General features: G+C 41.8%; 1 protein-coding gene across 2 annotated transcripts; it reads left to right on the forward strand.

Moving 5' to 3' along the window:
* Nucleotides 1–246: 246 nt before the first annotated feature.
* Nucleotides 247–11,852, forward strand: NFKBIZ (NFKB inhibitor zeta). Of its 2 annotated transcripts, none has more exons than XM_027103949.1 (12): nt 247–659; nt 3,007–3,146; nt 3,669–3,699; nt 3,822–3,925; nt 4,023–4,801; nt 5,734–5,839; nt 6,229–6,375; nt 6,568–6,631; nt 6,922–7,091; nt 7,980–8,090; nt 8,221–8,388; nt 10,681–11,852. In XM_027103949.1, exons 1-12 carry the CDS (start codon nt 371–373, stop codon nt 10,732–10,734), a joined length of 2,163 nt encoding a protein of 720 aa, XP_026959750.1. In that variant the 5' UTR covers nt 247–370; the 3' UTR covers nt 10,735–11,852. The 2 variants fall into 2 exon arrangements, with proteins under 2 accessions (XP_026959750.1, XP_026959760.1); XM_027103959.1 differs by lacking the exon at nt 247–659 and adding an exon at nt 694–1,511.
* Nucleotides 11,853–21,650: the final 9,798 nt, after the last annotated feature.

Here is a 21,650-nt window from a genome sequence, read left to right on the forward strand (position 1 = left end):
CAGGAAAACAACCGGTCGGTCTGGGCGGGGCCGGGAGGGCGGAGCGAGGGCGGAGGGCACATTGCCTCATCCTGTACATTTTACTGGAAACGGAGCGCATCCGGAGGAGGGGCCGGGAGGCTATCCCGACGCCGCCAATGGCCCGGCCGGGCGCGGGGGAGGCTGGCAAGGCGGTGGCCTGTTTTCTCCGCCCCTGGTCTCGAAGGCCGGTTAAATAGTCGGGCAGCCCGGGGCCACGCCCGTGCCCGCGCAGTCCTCCAGCCGATAAGTCCGCGAACCCATCACAGCCACAGCCGCAGTCGGGAGGCAGCCGCGCGCAGCGAACCGGTGGCGCAGGTGTCTGGGGTTCCCGAGCACCGATCCCGGGAGTATGATCGTGGACAAGCTGCTGGACGACAGCCGCGGCGGAGAGGGGTTGCTGGACGCGGCCGGCGACTGCCGCCTTATGACCAGCCCACTCAACCTGGCCTACTTCTACGGCGCGTCGCCACCCGCCGCCGCCCCCGGCGCCTGCGACGCCGGCTGCTCGTCGTCTGGGCCCTCGGCGCCCGGCTCGCCGGGCTCCGACTCGTCCGACTTCTCTTCTGCCTCGTCCGTGTCCTCCTGCGGGGCGGTAGAGTCCCGGCCGAGAGGCGGCGCCCGTGCCGAGCGGCTGCAAGGTACCCAACGGCCCCGGCGGGGCGGCCCCAGGACCCCTGTTTGCGGGCGGCCCACCCGCGGGGAGGGGGGGTCTGGGCCGCCCAGAAGCGAAGTACCTTGGCAGGTGTTAGGTGGCCTCGGCGCCTGCTTTAGAGGAGGTACATAATCACACTGGCCGTTATTATTAGGCCACTACTGGATGCCTTGCCCCGTGCTGGGCGTTGAATATCACTCGATGCCCTTTGACCGTCTGTGAAATCTGGGCGCCTTCTAGCTGTCCTGGTAACTTGAAACACAGAGCTCTGACTTCGGGTGGGGGGAATGGACCACGTTGGGTTTTCTCTTTTTTTTAAAAAAAACTTTTCTTAAGGTATAATTCACATGCTATGGCGAGATTTTGGATCTGATGTAGGTGTACCTTTTTCTTGTGGCTGTTTTAGTGAAAGGCTGTAGCCGGCGATAAGGGTTTGGGTACTGGGTTGAAGGTCGTGATTTATTTCTTTCTAAGTACGTATTTGTGGAAATTTTCAGTAAAAGGACTTTATAAAGAAAAGAAACCGATATTATTAAGATGTAAGGTGAAGCTGGACTGAAAACCGGTTTATACCTTGAGTCTGTGATTTTCCGAAGTCTGCCCAGAATTTCTTCGGTTTTTGTTTTGTGTGCTTTAGAATGGTTGAACCGTCTGTAGCAGAGAAAGGCGTAACGTTTCCGTTCTGCGGCTGTGAATTGTTAGCTTCTTTTCTTAATGAACGGAGTTGCATAATTTGGGGGAAAACAGGATGTCGCTGTAGGTGAACCAAAGAACGTCTAGATAATCTCAAATTTTGGAAAATCTATTCAGCATGATTTTAAAGAGCGTTCTCTTTCAGGTATTCCCCACGGCTGGCCACTCCTGTTTTTTGCATGTGTTTTAGTTTAAAATGTGATTTGTCATTTTTATTTAAAAAAGTGATTTAAACCACTCGGTTGTATAACATGCTCCCTGTATGTTAAGTGTGTAGCAAATGCCAAAGTTGTGTGTGTATTTAGACCCTTTTTCTCCTCCACATTTGGCCTTCATCTGGCTGAAACTATTTTGTTAGTTCTTTGGTTTACCATAGGGGATTTCTGAAACTGAATTTTTCTCCCTGTGACGCTGAGTTATTAACTACTGTCATTCCAGAGAAATGCCGTGTTAGATTCTGGCAAGATATTCTTAGACTTAAACATAAAACTAACTAGTGTTTAGTTTGTTCTATCATTGAGTTGTTTCTCTCATGTATTTGATTATATATATGTGTGTGTATATATCTATATATTTAAAATTATGCCTTGTTTTTTGTCCCATCTTATTTTTTTCCATTCTCAATGGGGTTGCTGAATTATTCATTTCCTGACTCTTTGTGTGTGTACTTTGTGTTCAGCTCATCCCAAGAGGTTGTGACATAGTGGTGGTCAGAGTAGAATGCTGTACTCATGTACTGCATTTTTTTTTTTTTTTTTTTGTGGTACGCGGGCCTCTCACTGTTGTGGCCTCTCCCATTGCGGAGCACAGGCTCCGGACGCGCAGACTCAGCGGCCATGGCTCATGGGCCCAGCTGCTCCGTGGCATGTGGGGTCCTCCCAGACCGGGGCACGAACCCGTGTACCCTGCATCGGCAGGCGGACTCTCAACCACTGCACCACCAGGGAAGCCCTCATGTACTGCATTTTAAAGTGTATTTTAAAGCTTAAATATGAAATGAGATTATTTCCTTTCTACTTAGAAGGCCTATGTGATCAAAAACAGTCGGTGAGGGGAAATCCTGTGTGCATATGTGGAAATGCGTTTAAGCTCAGTGAATTTAGGTAGCTTTCTTGGCGTAGCTGAACAAAGGGAAATAATAAACTGAGACATTGTTAAATGTTAGGCTTTGGTACATTGAGATCTTTGGGAGAAGTTTGTTTTGTACCTTCTTAGGTGAGTGGAATTGATAGACTTTAAAATTTCTATGTGGACATAAAGCCTTTGGTTTGAAAAGCTAAAAATTCATCATTTATTCCTTGCTCCCCCAAGGTTTTTCAAAAGTCTAGAATAATTACAGATTTATGAGAGTCAGGGTGGCAAAATCTGTGATCCTGTCTCATGCGTGGATAGGGCTGAGAGACAGAGAATTAATTTGGGTTTATCTCTCGGCTCTGGGGTTCCCTGAAACAATATTTTTATGAGCTTTAATTCATTAGGCTTCCTGGTGGGGAAAGGTATGAGGCAAGCGAGTTGAAGAGGCTTTGCGGTCTGTTAGTTGGGAACTTTATCACGTTGGATAGCTTTTGAGATTATTAATATTCATGTCTGTGAAGACACTTAATTGGGATATGTTTTGTTTTGTTTTGTTTTTTGAACAGTTGAGCCCCATATGGGGGTTGGAAGGCAGCAGAGAGGACCCTTTCAAGGTGTTCGCGTGAAGAACTCGGTGAAGGAACTCCTGTTGCACATCCGAAGTCATAAACAGAAGGCTTCCGGACAAGCCGTCGATGATTTTAAGGTGGCACCTAATTTATTTGTTTTGGGTTGGGGGATAGGGAGGTTAGCCTGTCAGTGTTATTACTCTCTGCTAACCTAGGTTGGGCAAGTCTTTTGTAGACCACGAAGTCCATAGTACAGAGAACATATTTGTCCTGCTGTCTGCTATATTGCTGTCACTTGGCCCACTGCTAGGTGCTTGGCAGGTGTGCAAGAGAAACTTAATGAATAAATAAATGAAGGCAAGTTGGGGGCAAGGAAATTAATGTGGTTCAGTTAAAATGGAACATTTTGCCTAGAAAGGGAAAACTCAAGTGGCCTTATTAATTTTATCTTAACCTGAGTTGAACTAAGGTGAAAGTGCAAATGGGGGAAGTTGCAAGATAGGATGGAAATTAACATAGAAAATAAATATTGCTAGAATAGCTATGTCAAAGGTTTATGGTGAACTGTAAAGAGGGGTAGAGATAAGTCTGTTTGTTGATGTATGTTAATCAGGAAACCATTTATCACACACTAAATTGGAAACTTTTTTTCCTTATAGACACAAGGTGTGAACAGAGAGCAATTCACAGGTAAGAGTTACCTCTATTTATAATATCATGGGGGCTGTAGGGTAAAACAGTGTAGTGTAATTATGGGTAAAAATTTGTGAAATAAAATTATCACAGATTCCATATTCCTTTCTTGGGTATAGAATTGAAGAACACAGTATCATATAGTGGGAAAAGGAAAGGCCCTGATTTATCATCTGATGGACCAGCTTGCAAAAGACCAGCTTTGTTACATACCCAGTTTTTGGTACGTATCTCACTATTTTCCTCTGAATACCCATTGGAAATTATTCCTGGAATAATTTTGGAAGGAAGTGCGCAACTTATTTTTTCTCCCTTTCCAGACGCCACCTCAAACACCCACACCCGCGGAAAGCATGGAAGATGTCCATCACAATGAATCCAAACAGGACAGCAGTGCTGATCTGCTTCAGAGCATTATCAACATTAAGAATGAATGCAGCCTGGTTTCCCTGAACACTGTCCAAGTTAGCTGGATGCGCCCTGGGGTCCCTCCAAGCTCCCCCCACGAGCAGTGTCAGGACTTCCACGGAGGGCAGGTCTTCTCTCCACCTCAGAAATACCAACCCTTCCAAGTCAGCAGCTCCCCACACGTGATGGATCAGGCTTCCACGTACCAGTATTCTTCACAGAACCAGAACGTGCAGCAGCTGCCGCCACAGCACTACACCCACAACCCAGCTCTGGAATACAGTCCTTATTCCAGGACTTCCCAGTCCCCCAGCTATGAACCAAACATCTTTGATGGTCAAGAACCACAGTTCTGCCTGAACCAAAGTTTTGCATCCCTTCTAAGTGGTCCCAGGGAATCTGAGAATATTGCTGTTCCCCCACAGACTGCCCCCAGCGTTCAGCAGCAAAATGATGCCCACGTGCAGGACTTCAACATGATGTCACACAGTGCCTGTGAGGCCCTGGCGAGGCATGATGCAGGCTCTGCCCCTTTAAACACACCACTGCCCTTCCCGAACATCGTCGGAAATCCAATGAACACCACACAGTTAGGGAAGTCATTTTTTCAGTGGCAAGTAGAGCAGGAAGAAAGCAAATTGGCACATATCTCCCAAGACCAGTTTCTTTCAAAGGATGCAGATGGTGACACGTGAGTATGTCCCTTTATCTCATTGAGCTGATTTGGTAAGCCATGCTTGCTGGACATAGTGGGCAGAGAATTTCTCTAAGGGATGCCAGCTTAGATCTGAGTAAGTGATTGGCTAAACAAGATGACTAGTGGGGTAGAACGATAGCTCATATTTCAAGCGAGAGTTTTCCTTTCTTTTTTTTTCTGGCTGAACAAATTACCTGTTCTAAATTAATAAAAATGTACATGTCTTTGAATAATTGGTTTTGAAAGATTAGCATAGATTGTGTCTGTAGAGCAAAATCAGATCATGGTTAGTTGGTCATGATCAACTGTGAGTTGATTTGTAGATTGAATACTGATCTGTCCTGACATCTTTGTGGTGTTGGGCAAGTTGTTTTTGTTTTTGTATTTGTTTTTGTTTTTTGCGGTACGCGGGCCTCTCACTGTTGTGGCCTCTCCCGTTGCGGAGCACAGGCTCTGACCATGCAGGCTCAGCGGCCATGGCTCACGGGCCCAGCCGCTCTGCGGCATGTGGGATCGTCCCGGACCGGGGCACGACCCTGTGTCCCCTGCATCGGCAGGCAGACTCTCAACCACTGCGCCACCAGGGAAGCCCTGGGCAAGTTGTTTAACCTCTCTATGCCTCAGTTTCTGGGCATGTAAAATGATAATACCTCCCTCAGTGGGTTTTTATGAACATTAAGAATAATGGATTTAAAGCAATCAGCATGGTGCCTGGCATACTTATTTTTTCTGGTAACCTAATTCATCTTGTTGCAACTCAGATGTATTGTCAGCATAGCAGAAAAGACAAATTATGCTCTGTACTGTTTGATTTGAGTACACCAACATATCAAGAAAGGGGCTAAAGGAAGAATTTTTTTAAAAAAAGGATGAACTTAGTGAAATAAATAATTCACTTCTTTTCTTTTCCTTTTGTTTTTCCCCAGGTTCCTCCATATTGCTGTTGCCCAGGGGAGAAGGGCACTTTCCTATGTCCTTGCAAGAAAGATGAATGCGCTTCACATGCTGGATATTAAAGAGCACAATGGACAGGTGAGGATCTTGACAGAGGGAAATGGCAAAGTGTGGTCATGGGGACAAGATGACGGCTGGTCTCATATTTATGTGTAGATCATTTCAGAGTTCCAGACCAAGAGAGTTTAGTTAATATTAACTTCTGGATGTTGACTCTTTGTCACTGCCAACCTTGAAGTTATTAACTTTAACTTTGTAGTTATTTGACCAAAGACTAACTGGGTATAATAAAGCTGCACCCTAAGCTTATTTTAGTTTCCTTGTGTTACAGTATCTTATTGCTTATTAACAGGATTTATCCTCTCTATGTGGGGTTTTCTCCCCTCAGTCTTAGTTTAGGTTCATATTCTTTGTTACTATAGTGTTATGGGTTTTAAAAAATATTTTTTTCCTCTGAATGTCCACAGAGTGCCTTTCAGGTGGCAGTGGCTGCCAATCAGCACCTCATCGTGCAGGATCTGGTGAACCTCGGGGCCCAGGTGAATACGACTGACTGCTGGGGAAGAACCCCCCTGCATGTTTGTGCTGAGAAGGGCCACTCCCAGGTGCTTCAGGTAAGAGGCAGCGAGCCAGGCTCCCATTACCATAGGGCCAAAGGGGTACAGCTTGGATATTAGGAGTTGGATGTAGATTGCCTGTTGCAATGCTCTCTTTTGAGTTGACTTACTCCTTTCTTGGAACACTAGTAGATAAATATTTGTGTAGTTTGTCTTTTGCTGATAGATGTCTGTTTTTAAATTCTGCAGGCAATTCAGAAGGGAGCAGCGGGGAGCAATCAGTTTGTGGATCTGGAGTCAACTAACTATGATGGTAAGTGATTGATGCATTATTGGGTGAAGAAACGTTCAGAGAGAGGGGCCCATTAATTCTAAGGGTATTAAGTTCAATACCAATAAGGAAGGGAGGTAATTAAAGCTAAAATATTCTATAGATAAAATTAGCACTAAGACCCAATGGAGGGATTACTCAGATTACCTTACTAGTTCTTGTGGAGCCCATATGTAGGTCATGTGAGAGGCCACCCTCAAGGCTTGTAATTATAGAACAACTAAAAGAATTGATGGGATGCTTGACCACTGCTTTCTTATGCTTTTTTCTAGGCCTGACCCCTCTACACTGTGCAGTTGTGGCCCACAATGCTGTGGTTCACGAACTCCAGAGAAATCAACAGCCCCATTCACCTGAAGTTCAGGAGCTTTTGCTGAAGAATAAGAGTCTAGTTGATACAATTAAGTGTCTGATTCAAATGGGAGCCGCAGTGGAAGCTAAGGTAAAATTCACAGTAGAGTTTGGAAATGGGATGTGGGAGAGACGTGGTTATAGCCGAAGACCTTCTTCCCAAGTGTAGATGAAAACTTCTCCCCCTTTTTATTTTATTTCTGCCATCTTTTTAAATTAAGGGAGTAGCAATGTATGGATAGTTAAGCTTAGATTTTAAAAGATCACCTCATCTGCTTTCTTGATTTGCTTTTAATCTATGGATTATTATTCAAAAGATCATTTAGCTGTGAAACGAATGTCTTTATTTGAAAGGAAAAGAAAACGCTTGAAATTGATATTTTCATTTTGCTTCCATTGTTATACACAGATACTAAAGGTAGTGCATTTTGTAAGGGTTTCTTCATTGTTGTTGGATCTGGACTTAATCTTCTGTTTTTTAAACTGGAAAATATTTTATTATCTTTAAATTTGAGGTTTATTTGCTGAGTATTTGCTGTGTACAAGGCTGAGGTACTGAGTTAGGGGCGCTAGGGGAAAATACCTAAATCATAAGCCACTTGGGTCCTTGGGAAGCTTACTGTCTAGTAGAAATGGTGACAGATATAGCTAATTTTAAGTCTACAGGGTGGCCACCAAGTCTGGAAACATAGGCGAATACACAGTAAATGATTTCTTATATTACAGCACATGATAAAACAGCATAGTCTATGTTTCTATATTTTATGGCCACCCGGTATACAAGGGTAGATGTGATAAAAGGGAATTAGGAGGAATGAGAGATTCCATGGAGCTTGGGTAGCAGTAAGGGTTTGTGGAGAAGGGGGCACTCCGAGTGAGTCTCCAAGGGTGAACCAGACATATGAGAGACTGGGTGAGAAGCATATCCAGGGCATGGTTTCTGGATGTTCATTTTTTTCCCCCTCTTGCCTTTGACAAGGATCGTAAAAGTGGCCGCACAGCCCTGCATTTGGCAGCTGAAGAAGCAAATCTGGAACTCATTCGCCTCTTTTTGGAACTGCCCAGTTGCCTGTCTTTTGTGAATGCAAAGGTACTTTTAGAAGTGTTCAAGAACTGCACAAGATTTGGAATAACCTTCTTTATACCTTCTTCAAGCTTTTGAGCTGCTTTCATGAAAGTCTCCCTTCCTGATGGGTGTGGTTTTGTCTCTTTGTCTTTAGGCTTACAATGGAAACACCGCCCTCCATGTTGCTGCCAGCCTGCAATATCGGGTGACACAGTTGGATGCAGTCCGCCTGTTGATGAGGAAGGGAGCAGACCCAAGTACTCGGAACTTGGAGAATGAACAGCCAGTACATTTGGTTCCTGATGGCCCTGTGGGAGAACAGGTGAGGGCCACAGAAGGGAGAAGAAATACTTTGAGGCATTGTTCCGAAACATAAGGGGCAGGGGCCAGCTGGCACTCTCCAGGTGGGCTTTATCAACATCTGTGTCTCAACAGTGGTCACTGTAGCCCTTTAGAGTCAGTTGCTTTGTCTCCAAAGGAAAAGTAAGAAATTTGAGGGTTTATGCATGGACCCCAAATGGTCAGAAGTCAGGTAGTCTTTCTTTTTCTTCCAAGACACAAACTTGGGTTTGGGCTAAGTCAGAATGGTTTGACATTTGGAAGTTGATGAAAGAGGAGGAACCAAGGTTCCTGCACACACTAAAGAAAGAGAATCTTAGTTTTGTGAGTAAGTGATGATCCGTCAAATATTGTGCATATTAAATGAGTCAGTATTTATAGAGTATTCAGAATAGTCCCAGGCACATAGTGGGTGCTGCTCAGTAAACATTAGCTGTTAACAATGATTTCTGTCTACTAACTGATCCTAAATAAAAAATGGGAAGGTTATTTATATAATTTAGAACCTAGAAATATTTTATACTTTAAATAAAATTATGCTTTTCTCATCATATGGTTCTACTGGATTGGCCAGAAAGTTCGTTCAGTTTTCGCTGTAAGCTGTTATGAAAAAGTTGAATGAACTTTTTGGCCAACCCAATATATTATATTTGGGGATTGAACAGTTTCATGTGACTAAACTTTTCTTGATAACAAGAACTGACTCTTTTTAAGAACTTATATATTTTTAATTTATTTTTTTAAGCAGCAGGTTCTTATTAGTTATCCATTTTATGCTTATTAGTGTATATATGTCAATCCCGATCTCCTAATTCATCCCACCACCACCAACCCCCCACCGCCAGTTTCCCCCTTGGTGTCCGTACGTTTGGAAGAACTTAAAATATTTTTGATGAAACTCTTTTCCTGGAGGAAACGAGATTGTGGCTGTGGGTTGTTACATACTTTAATAATCACAAAATAAAATATATGGAATGCAATTTAGCCTTGCCTTTGATTTACAGCCCTCGCTATGACCATAATATTATAGTAACTCATATTTGTGGAGCTCTTTATAGCTTAAAACGAATCACTTGATGATTTGTAGAGTTTTCCTGTATATTATACCACTTAATAGTTAGGAAAACTTTGCAGGGTGAAGGTTCACCTGGGAAGACTGAGCCTCAGAGGGGGTCCAGCCATAGGGACCATCATTAAATAGTAAATGGCAGAGTCCTAAGCGCACTGTTCACTTCTGGTTTGCTGTTTGTGGTGTGCAGTCATAGAGTGATGTTCTCAGGGAGTATTGAGCATGGAGAGCTGCTTGACTCTTTGCTAAATGTTCTTGGATTACTCTCCTTCCTGCTTTTGTATTTTTTGTGTCTCTGTGTGTGGAGGGAGGGTCTTTTCCTTTGCTTTTATTGTCAGACCGTGGTCATTGTGTCTCCTAGCAGCTGTCAATTTCATCCCCTACTCCAGTCTTCTTTCTTCTAATTTTTTGCTTCTTATCTGCTGTGGGCTGAGAGACAGATCATAAAATTTGTCAGGCTGGGGTATAAAATCAATTACTAGACTCTGAATGAGCCTGGGGGTTTCCTGTGATCCATATAGTCATGCACAGATGCTTTAATTCTTGGATGTCACAGCTATCTTGACTCGAAGGGCATTATAATTTACTTGTGTGTGTAACGTGGGCTCTCGGTTCTTGGTTGAGGCTGACATCAAGGTAGGTGAGATATTATAATAACCATGATTACTGCATTATATTAAATGTTCTCACAAATAACAGGAGTAAAGATTAGGAAAAGAATATAGGTCTTAGTTAAACTTTTGGAGATTTTCAACCTCAGATTATTTTTTTGCCGTACGCGGGCCTTTCACTGTTGTGGCCTCTCCGTTGTGGAGCACAGGCTCCGGACGCGCAGGCTCAGTGGCCATGGCTCACGGGCCTAGCCGCTCCGCGGCATGTGGGATCTTCCCGGACCGGGGCACGAACCCGTGTCCCCTGCATCTGCATCGGCAGGTGGACTCTCAACCACTGCGCCACCAGGGAAGCCCGGCCTCAGATAATTTTTAATGGAGATGCTTTACTTTCTTGTACTCAAAAATCATTATAGCAGGTCTGTAGTAAACTTTAAAAGGAGTTGTAGTATTTTTATTTGTCCCATTAAAATCTTGACACATACTGTTGCATATTTCTTCATATACTTACTTACAAAGAAACTGAAGGAGATGTGGTACTTTGATCGTAGAAAAAAAAAAAAACCCTTACAAATCCTATTGGTTTCCTTTCCAGATCCGACGTATCCTGAAGGGAAAGTCCATTCAGCAGAGAGCTCCACCGTATTAGCTCCATTGGCTGGGAGCCTGGTCAGCAATACTCACTGTCAGTTAGGCAGTCCTAATGTATCTGTACATAGACCATTTGCTCTGTATTGGCAAATGTAAGTTGTTTCTATGAAACAAACATATTTAGTTCACTATTATATAGTGGGTTATGTTAAAAGAAAAGAAGAAAAATATCTAATTCCTCTTGGCAGATTTTAATATTTCATACCCAGGTATCTGGGATCTAGACATCTGAATTTAATCTGAGTGGTAAAATTGACTTCAATTTAACAGTAGCTTTTGGGTAGGAGAAGGCTTTGATTTGTGGCATAAGGCATTGCTTATGTAGCTATTGCCAGTTTAAAAGGAGGTGAATTGTAAACTTTTTCTTTAAAGAAAAATGAAAGCATTTGGAAGTTAAAAAAAAAATCTGGACGTAGTGTTGAGGCTTCGTTTGGCCTGATGCAGTACCTGATAGTTATTGGTGTTGGAAAGTCTCTAGTCGTTGGACTAGACGGAGGGTACCATGGTTAAAGTTTGATCTTTGCAAACTGTATATAATTGTTATTTTTGTCTTTTAAAATATTTATACAAATATTTGTACATTGGTCATTAACATGGCCACATTTGAAATGTGTAAATCAATAAACTAGAAAAGAACAAGTGGATTTTCACTATTTTTAAAAATCATATGCATTCAGAGGAGCTGTGTAATCACCATCTCTGTAGATGAAACAGATGGAGAGTTGTTCCTTTAGTGGCTGGCAGAGCTCTGTTTGAACTGTAAATATGCTTTGAGATGAGATACATTATTTGTAGGGAATTGCATGCTGTTAAAGAGAACACCTTTTTATGACTCACTTTCTAGAGTTTATGATTTACTTGCTCTGTTGGAATGTTTGTTTTACCTTTATAAGAACAACAAAAAGTCAATATTGAAACATGTTTTACTGGTTTTCTGTTGTCAAATAATGATAACGTACCATGATGTTTCATATTACCATTCAGGAAAAAAATGCCTAATTTTTTAGTAACTTTAATTCTAATAATATTATTTTGCTTATTTCTGGCATACCCCGAGGAATGTATTTGGCTTTGATTGTACATTAATTCTTTGTAATAAATTTGATTCATGAAAAACCCTTCTTTATTTCTTTTCTTTAAAAAAATTTTTTTAACATCTTTATTGGAGCATAATTGCTTTACAATGGTGTGTTAATTTCTGCTTTATAACAAAGTGAATCAGTTATACATATACATATGTTCCCATATCTCTTCCCTCTTGTGTCTCCCTCCCACCCTCCCTATCCCACCCCTATAGATGGTCACAAACCACTGAGCTGATCTCCCTGTGCTATGTGGCTGCTTCCCACTAGCTATCTATTTTACGTTTGGTAGTGTATATATGACCATGCCACTCTCTCACTTTGTCACAGCTTACCCTTCCCCCTCCCCATATCCTCAAGTCCATTCTCTAGTAGGTCTGTGTCTTTATTCCCATCTTGACCCTAGGTTCTTCACGATCATTTTTTTTTTTTTTTTTAGATTCCATATATATGTGTTAGCATACGTTATTTGTTTTTCTCTTTCTGACTTACTTCACTCTGTATGACAGACTCTAGGTCCATCCACATCACTACAAATAACTCAATTTCATTACTTTTTATGGCAGAGTAATATTCCATTGTATATATGTGCCACATCTTCTTTATCCATTCATCCGTTGATGGACACTTAGGTTGCTTCCATGTCCTGGCTCTTGTAAATAGAGCTGCAATGAACATTTTGGTACATGACTCTTTTTGAATTATGGTTTTCTCAGGGTATATGCCCAGTAGTGGGATTGCTGGGTCATATGGTAGTTGTATTTTTAGTTTTTTAAGGAATCTCCATACTGTTCTCCATAGTGGCTATACCAATTCACATTCCCACCAGCAGTGCAAGAGTGTTCCCTTTTCTTCACAACCTCTCCAGCATTTATTGTTTCTAGATTTTTTTTTTAACATCTTTATTGGGGTATAATTGCTTTACAATGGTGTGTTACTTTCTGCTTTATAACAAAGTGAATCACCCATACATATACATATATTCCCATATCTCCTCCCTCCTGCATCTCCCTCCCTCCCACCCTCCCTATCCCACCCCTCCAGGTGGTCACAAAGCACCGAGCTGATATCCCTGTGCTATGCGGCTGCTTCCCACTAGCTATCTACCTTACGTTTGGTAGTGTATATATGTCCATGACTCTCCCTCGCTTTGTCACAGCTCACCCTTCTCCCTCCCCATATCCTCAGGTCCGTTCTCCAGTAGGTCTGTGTCTTTATTCCTATCTTACCGCTAGGTTCTTCATGACATTTTTTTTCTTAAATTCCATATATATGTGTTAGCATACGGTATTTGTCTTTCTCTTTCTGACTTACTTCACTCTGTATGAGACTTTAGGTCTATCCACCTCATTACAAATAACTCAATTTCGTTTCTATTTATGGCTGAGTAATATTTCATTGTATATATGTGCCACATCTTCTTTATCCATTTATTGTTTCTAGATTTTTTGATGATGGCCATTCTGACTGGTGTGAGATGATATTTCATTGTAGTTTTGACTTGCATTTCTCTAATGATTAATGATGTTGAGCATTCTTTCATGTGTTTGTTGGCAGTCTATATCTTCTTTGGAGAAATGTCTATTTAGGTCTTCTGCCCATTTTTGGATTGGGTTGTTTGTTTCTTTGTTATTGAGGTGCATGAGCTGCTTGTAAATTTTGGAGATTAATCCTTTGTCAGTTACTTCATTTGAAAATATTTTCTCCCATTCTGAGGTTGTCTTTTGGTCTTGTTTATGGTTTCCTTTGCTGTGAAAAAGATTTAAGTTTCATTTAGTCCCATTTGTTTACTTTTGTTTTTATTTCCATTTGTCTAGGAGGTGGGTCAAAAAGGATCTTGCTGTGATTTATGTCATAGAGTGTTCTGCCTATGTTTTCCTCTAAGAGTTTGATAGTGTCTGGCCTTACATTTAGGTCTTTAATCCATTTTGAGTCTATTTTTGTGTATGGTGTTAGGGAGTGTTCTAATTTCATACTTTTACATGTACCTGTCCAGTTTCCCCAGCACCACTTATTGAAGAGGCTGTCTTTTCTCCACTGTATATTCTTGCCTCCTTTATCAAAGATAAGGTGACCATATGTGTGTGGGTTTATCTCTGGGGTTTCTTTCCTGTTCCATTGATCTATATTTCTGCTTTTGTGCCAGTACCATACTGTCTTGATTACTGTAGCTTTGTAGTAGAGTCTGAAGACAGGGAGCCTGATACCTCCAGCTCCATTTTTCGTTCTCAAGCTTGCTTTGGCTATTCGGGGTCTTTTGTGTTTCCATACAAATTGTGAAATTTGTTGTTCTAGTTCTGTGAAAAATGCCCTTGGTAGTTTGATAGGGATTTCATTGAATCTGTAGATTGCTTTGGGTAGTAGAGTCATTTTCACAATGTTGATTCTTCCAATCCAAGAATATGGTATATGTCTCCCATCTATCTGTATCATCTTTAATTTCTTTCATCAGTGTCTTATAATTTTCTGCATACAGGTCTTTTGTCTCCTTAGGTAGGTTTATTCCTAGATATTTTATTCTTTTTGTTGCAATGGTAAATGGGAGTGTTTTCTTAATTTCACTTTCAGATTTTTCATCATTAGTGTATAAGAATACCAGAGATTTCTGTGCATTAATTTTGTATCCTGCTACTTTACCAAATTCATTGATTAGCTCTAGTAGTTTTCTGGTAGCATCTTTAGGATTCTATATGTAGAATATCATGTCATCTGCACACAGTGACAGCTTTACTTCTTCTTTTCCGATCTGGATTCCTTTTATTTCTTTTTCTTCTCTGATTGAACTCACCTGTGAAGCCATCTGGTCCTGGGCTTTTGTTTGTTGGAAGATTTTTAATCACAGTTTCAATTTCAGTGCTTGTGATTGGTCGGTTCATATATTCTATTTCTTCCCCATTCAGTCTCAGCAGGTTGTGCATTTCTAAGAATTTGTCCATTTTTTCCAGGTTGTCCATTTTATTGGCATAGAGTTGCTTGTAGTAATCTCTCATGTTCCCTTGTATTTCTGCAGTGTCAGTTGTTACTTCTCCTTTTTCATTTCTAATTCTATTGATTTTAGTTTTCTTCCTTTTTTTCTTGATGAGTCTGGCTAATGGTTTATCAATTTTGTTTATCTTCTCAAAGAACCAGCTTTTAGTTTTATTGATCTTTGCTATCATTTCCTTCATTTCTTTTTCATTTATTTCTGATCTGATCTTTATGATTTCTTTCCTTCTGCTAACTTTGGGGATTTTTGGTTCTTATTTCTCTCATTGCTTTAGGTGCAAGGTTAGGTTGTTTATTTGAAATGTGTCCTGTTTCTTAAGGTATGATTGTATTGCTATAAACTTCCCTCTTAGAACTGCTTTTGCTGCATCCCATAGGTTTTGGGTCATCGTGTCCCCATTGTCATTTGTTTTTAGGCATTTTTTGATTTCCTCTTTGATTTCTTCAGTGATCATTTGGTTATTAAGTAGTGTATTGTTTAGCCTCCATGTGTTTGTATTTTTTACAGATCTTTTCCTATAATTGGTATCTAGTCTCATAGCGTTGTGGTCGGAAAAGATACTTGATACGATTTCAATTTTCTTAAATTTACCAAGGCTTGATTTGTGAGCCAAGATAGGATACGTCCTGGAGAATGTTCCATGAGCACTTGAGAAGAAAGTATATTCTGTTGTTTTTGGATGGAATGTCCTATAAATATCAATTAAGTCCATCTTGTTTAAGGTATCATTTAAAGCTTGTGTTTCCTTATTTATTTTCATTTTGGATGATCTGTCCATTGGTGAAAGTGGGGTGTTAAAGTTGCGTACTATGATTGTGTTACTGTCGATTTCCCTTTTTATGACTGTTAGCATTTGCCTTATGTATTGAGGTGCTCCTATGTTGGGTGCATAAATATTTACAATTGTTATATCTTCTTCTTGGGTTGATCCCTTGATCATTATGTAGTGTCCTTCTTTGTCTCTTGTAATAGTCTTTATTTTAAAGTCTATTGTGTCTTATATGAGAATTGCTACTCCAGCTTTCTTTTGATTTTCATTTGCATCGAATATCTTTTTCCATCCCCTCACTTTCAGTCTGTATGTGTCCCTAGGGCTGAAGTGGGTCTCTTGTAGATAGCATATATGTGGGTCTTGTTTTTGTATCCATTCAGCCAGTCTGTGTCTTTTGGTGGGAGCATTTAATCCATTTACATTTAAGATAGTTATCAATATGTATGTTCCTATTTCCATTTTCTTAATTGTTTTGGGTTTGTTATTGTAGATCTTTTCCTTCTCTTGTGTTTCTTGCCTAGAGAATTTCCTTTAGCATTTGTTGTAAAGCTGGCTTGGTGGTGCTGAACTCTCTCAGCTTTTGCCTGTCTGTAAAAGTTTTAATTTCTTTATTAAATCTGAATGAGATCTTTGCTGGGTAAAGTAATCTTGGTTGTAGGTGTTTCTCCTTTATCACTTTAAATATGTCCTGCCACTCCCTTCTGGCTTGCAGAGTTTCTGCTGAAAGATCAGCTGTTAACCTTATGGGGATTCCCTTGTGTGTTATTTGTTGTTTTTCCCTTGCTGCTTTTAATATGTTTTCTTTGTATTTAATTTTTGACAGTTTGATTAATATGTATCATGGTGTGTTTCTCCTTGGATTTATCCTGTATGGGACTCTCTGTGCTTCCTGGACTTGATTAACTATTTCCTTTCCCATATTAGGGAAGTTTTCAACTATAATCTCTTCAAATATTTTCTCAGTCCTTTTCTTTTTCTCTTCTTCTGGGACCCCTATACTTCGAATGTTGGTGTGTTTTATGTTGTCCCAGAGGTCTCTGAGACTGTCCTCAGTTCTTTTCATTCTTTTTTCTTTAGTTTGCTCTGTGGTAGTTATTTCCACTATTTTATCTTCCAGGTCACTTCTCCATTCTTCTGCCTCAGTTATACTGCTATTGATCCCTTCTAGAGTATTTTTAATTTCATTTATTGTGTTGTTCATCGTTGCTTGTTTCCTCTTTAGCTCTTCTAGGTCCTTGTTAAATGTTTCTTGCATTTTATGTATTCTATTTCCAAGATTTTGGATCATCTTTACTATCATTATTCTGAATTCTTTTTCAGGTAGACTGCTTATTTCCTCTTCATTTGTTAGGTCTGGTGGGTGTTACCTTGCTCCTTCATCTGCTGTGTGTTTTTCTGTCTTCTCAGTTTGCTTATCTTACTGTGTTTGGGGTCTCCTTTTTGCAGGCTGCAAGTTCATAGTTTCTGTTGTTTTTGGTGTCTGTCCCCAGTGGCTAAGGTTGGTTCAGTGGGTTGTGTAGGTTTTCTGGTGGAGGGGACTAGTGCCTGTGTTCTGGTGCATGAGGCTGGATCTTGTCTTTCTGGTGGGCAGGTCCATGTCTGGTGGTGTGTTTTGGGGTGTCTGTGGCCTTCTTATGATTTTAGGCAGCCTCTCTGCTAATGGGTGGGTTGTGTTCCTGTCTTACTAGTGGCATAGGGTGTCCAGCACTATAGCTTGCTGGTCGTTGATTGAAGCTGGGTGCTGGTGTTGAGATGGAGATCTCTGGGAGATTTTTGCTGTTTGATATTATGTGGAGTGGGGAGGTCTCTTGTGGAACAGTGTCCTGAAGTTGGCTCTCCCACCTCAGAGGCACAGCACTGAGTCCTGGCTGGAGCACCAAGAGTCTTTCATCCACACGGCTCAGAATAAAAGGGAAAAAATATAGAAGGAAAGAAACAAAGAAGATAAAATAAAATAAAGATAAAATAAAATAGTTATTTAAATAAAAAAATAATTATTAAGAAAAACGTTTTTTTAAAAGTAAAAAAAAGAACAAAAACAAATTGGACGGACAGAACCCTAGGACAAATGGTGAAAGCAAAGCTATACAGACAAAAATCTCACACAGAATCATACACATACACACTCACAAAAAGAGGAAAAGGGGAAAAATAATATATCTTGCTCCCAAAGTCCACCTCCTCAATTTGGGATGATTCGTTGTCTATTCATGTATTCCACCGATGCAGGGTACATCAAGTTGACTGTGGAGATTTAATCCGCTGCTCCTGAGGCTGCTGGGAGAGATTTCCCTTTCTCTTCTTTGTTCGCAGAGCTCCTGGGGTTCAGCTTTGGATCTGGCCCCGCCTTTGTGTGTAAGTCGCCTGAGGGCGTCTGTTCTTCGCTCAGACAGGACAGGGTTAAACGAGCAGCTGATTCGGGGGCTCTGGCTCACTCAGGCCCGGGTTAGGGAGGGGCACGGTTGCGTGGCGAGCCTGTGGCGGCAGAGGCCGGCGTGACGTTGCACCAGCCTGAGGCGCACCGTGTGTTCTCCGGAGGAAGTTGTCCCTGGATCACGGGACCCTGGCAGTGGCGGGCTGCACAGGCTCCCCGGAAGGTGGGTGTGTATAGTGACCTGTGCTCGCACACGGGCTTCTTGGTGGCGGCAGCAGCAGCCTTAGCGTCTCCTGCCCGTCTCTGGCGTCCGCGCTGTTAGCCGCGGCTGGCGCCTGTCTCTGGAGCTCCTTTAAGCAGCGCTCTTAATCCCCTCTCCTCGCGCACCAGGAAACAGAGGCAGGAAAAAGTCTCTTGCCTCTTCGGCAGCTCCAGACCTTTTCCCCAGACTCCCTCCCGGCTAACTGTAGCGCACTAACCCCTTCAGGCTGTGTTCACGCCGCCAACCCCAGTCCTCTGCCTGCGCTCCGACCAAAGCCCGAGCCTCAGCTCGCAGCCCCGCCCGCCCCGGCGGGTGAGCAGACAAGCCTCTCGGGCTGGTGAGTGCTGGCAGCACCGATCCTCTGTGTGGGAATCTCTCCGCTTTGACCCCCGCACCCCTGTTGCTGCGCTCTCCTCCGTGGCTCAGAAGCTTCCCCCTTCAGCCACCCGCAGTCTCCGCCTGCGAAGGGGCTTCTAGTGTGTGGAAACCTTTCCTCCTTCACAGCTCCCTCCCTCTGGTGCAGGTCCCGTCGCTATTCTTTTGTCTCTGCTTTTTCTTTTTTCTTTTGCCCTACCCAGGTACGTGCGGGGGGCGGGGGGGAAGTTTCTTGCCTTTTGGGAGGTCTGAGGTCTTCTGCCAGGTTCAGTAGGTATTCTGTAGGAGTTGTTCCACGTGTAGATGTATTTCTGGTGTATCTGTGGGGAGGAAGGTGATCTCCGCGTCTTACTCTTCTGCCATCTTCCTCAACCTTCCTTTTTTTCTTTTAAATGAGAAGTCTCATAAGCAATTTACTGACTAATCATCTTTGTAGCTAAGTGCTTAAATCCTTTGAAAAAAAGATAACCTTTGGACCGATCACATTGTTTGACCCAGTATGTCTTGTGGACAAAAGTTAGTTATAGTTATTTGGTATCTGAAAGTATGGGTGTGATGTGAATCTGTCCATTCACACTCATGGAAAAATTCATGCATGGCTTTAAATAAACATTAATTCAGTAATACTGTTCTTAAAGATATGCATTTTCTTTTCCTAGTCCCTTATTTATGTTTCCCAAGGTTGAAAAGTGCTATTAATTACTAATCTAAATCCTTTAAATTAGCCAATATATATTAATTTGGGTTTTTTTGAGAATGAGTTTCCTGAAGTTATATAAGATTTAACATGAAAAAACTCTTTGCCAAGTTCTTTAGTAGAAATTTACTAGGTTCTGAAAATATCATGGAAGATTAAAAGCTATTGTTGATCTATAGAAGTTTATGTGCTAAAAAAGATGTCTTTATGTTTATGACTGTATTTTTCATACTTTATTTTGTGGGAGCAGTGAACTTAGAAAAAACGATTTAGAGATTACCAGGATCATTCCGAGAGATGTAAACCTGGGAAGAGCAGTAAATGGGGTCCCTCCATTTCCCAACATCCCATTTTGACAAGTGAGAATAAACACGTCAACATCTGTCAACATCAGTCAATCACTGCACATGTATTCTAGTTCCTGTAAACTCTTTTGAGAATCTGGTGTGCGTATACGCACAAATGCTGTTTACGATATCGGGGTTTCACAACCACCAGGGGCCCATGACTCACAGGTTGAGAATGTACTGTAGGGCTTCCCTGGTGGCACAGGGGTTAAGAATCAGCCTGCCAGTGCAGGGGACACGGGTTCGAGCCCTGGTCCGCGAAGATCCCACATGCTGCAGAGCAACTAAGCCTGTGCGCCACAACTACTGAAGCCTGCATGCCTAGAACCTGTGCTCCGCAACAAGAGAAGCCACCACAGTGAGAAGCCCGCGCACCACAACAAAGAGTAGACCCTGCTTGCCGCAACTAGAGAAAGCCCGTATGCAGCAACGGAGACCCAGTGCAACCAAAAATAAATAAAATAAATAAATTTATTAAATAAAAGAGAATGTACTGTAGTTGTATTTCTGTACATCAAGTATAATTTTTCTTCTCTCATATAAGTGAAATCTCAAGAGCAGTTTGTATTGCAAATGCAACCTGATTACCAGAACAGTGGAAATGATATACCTCCATTGAACATAGATATACTGTGAGCTTTCTCCCAAGTGAGCTTATATGTTCTCTCTTAATCTCAAATTCTCTCATAATTAATTAACTGAACCAGTGCTTAGCAAGTATGTGATTGTGTGTGTGTGTGTGTGTGTGTGTGTGTGCACGTGCGCACGTGCATGCAAAGCTGTCTGATAGATAGTATGAGGTATTCGAAGACATAAAAGGCATATTTCTCATCCTTAAGATACATATGTGGGAGACATAGCATGTACTACATTAGAAAAAAAGAGGGAGAAATATAAAGATTCTAAAGAGGAAGACTTTATATCTGAAAGGGGAGCACTAGGGAGACTTCAAGGTAGAGCATTTGAGCTGTATCTTCAGAAGAGTCAATTTGAATGTTCATACAAGTGGAGAGGGAGGTGAATGAAACAGAAAACGACATGAACCAAGGCAATAGTATTCTGGGAGAAACCACAAGTGATTCATTGTAGCTTGGTTAGCATTTGGATGGCCAGTAAGTTTCATCTTGTGTTCTACCTCTAACTGGTAATATTCTCGTGAGTAGCACGTTGAGAAAGATCTTCAGGCAGTCTAGGGGTTTGGCAGGAGAGGGTACTGTAATTGATTAGCGAATATCTGCTGTGTGGGTATAGAGGGTGGTTCTTGATGGAATGTTCCTTAAAGAATGATCCCCATAGGGCTTCCCTGGTGGTGCAGTGGTTGAGAACCCGCCTGCCAATGCAGGGGACACAGGTTCGAGCCCTGGTCTGGGAAGATCCCACATGCCATGGAGCAACTAAGCCCGTGTGCCACAACTAGTGAGCCTGCGCTCTAGAGCCCACGAGCCATAACTACTGAGCCTGCGTGCCACAACTACTGAAGCTGCGCACCTAGAGACTGTGCTCCGCAACAAGAGAAGCCACCACAATGAGAAGCCTGTGCACCGTATCGAAGAGTAGCCCCCGTTCACCACAACTAGAGAAAGCCGTGCACAGCAACAAAGAACCAAAGCAGCCAAAAGTAAATAAATAAAATAAATACATTTATTAAAAAAAAGAAAAAAAAATGACCCTCATAGAAGCCAAGACTACAAGCTCATTGCTGCAACATCAGTGCCTAGCAGAGTGCCTAGCATAGAGTAGGAACTTATAAAATACTGGTTAAATGAGTGAATGAATGTATGCCAATCCTGGTTGGGATCATTGGTTTTGGGGGAAGTGGTGTTTCAAGCCAGAGATATACTATAAAGTACTAATGAGTTAATGACTATCATGGTTCTAACTTAGCCATATAAGAATGATATCAATGATATGTTAATGAAAAGTGGCATAGCTGGCACTCTTTTTTAAAAAAAATCAGGTAGTCCTTCTGTGCAAAGGATTAATTCTAATAATGTAGTTTGGTGTTTCACTAAGGAATTC

The sequence above is a fragment of the Aethalodelphis obliquidens genome, unplaced genomic scaffold, assembly GCF_003676395.1.
Source record: "Aethalodelphis obliquidens isolate GAN/ISIS:26980383/991018 unplaced genomic scaffold, ASM367639v1 scaffold1, whole genome shotgun sequence".
In the NCBI taxonomy this organism is placed as follows: domain Eukaryota; kingdom Metazoa; phylum Chordata; class Mammalia; order Artiodactyla; family Delphinidae; genus Aethalodelphis; species Aethalodelphis obliquidens.

Bases quoted from the DNA above. Each gene is read 5' to 3' on its own strand.
- NFKBIZ (XM_027103949.1), top strand. From the start codon at position 371: ATGATCGTGGACAAGCTGCTGGACGACAGCCGCGGCGGAGAGGGGTTG. The intron at 660-3,006 runs GTACCCAACGGC...TTTTTTGAACAG, and splicing joins CCGTGCCGAGCGGCTGCAAG to TTGAGCCCCATATGGGGGTT. The intron at 4,802-5,733 runs GTGAGTATGTCC...GTTTTTCCCCAG, and splicing joins AAGGATGCAGATGGTGACAC to GTTCCTCCATATTGCTGTTG.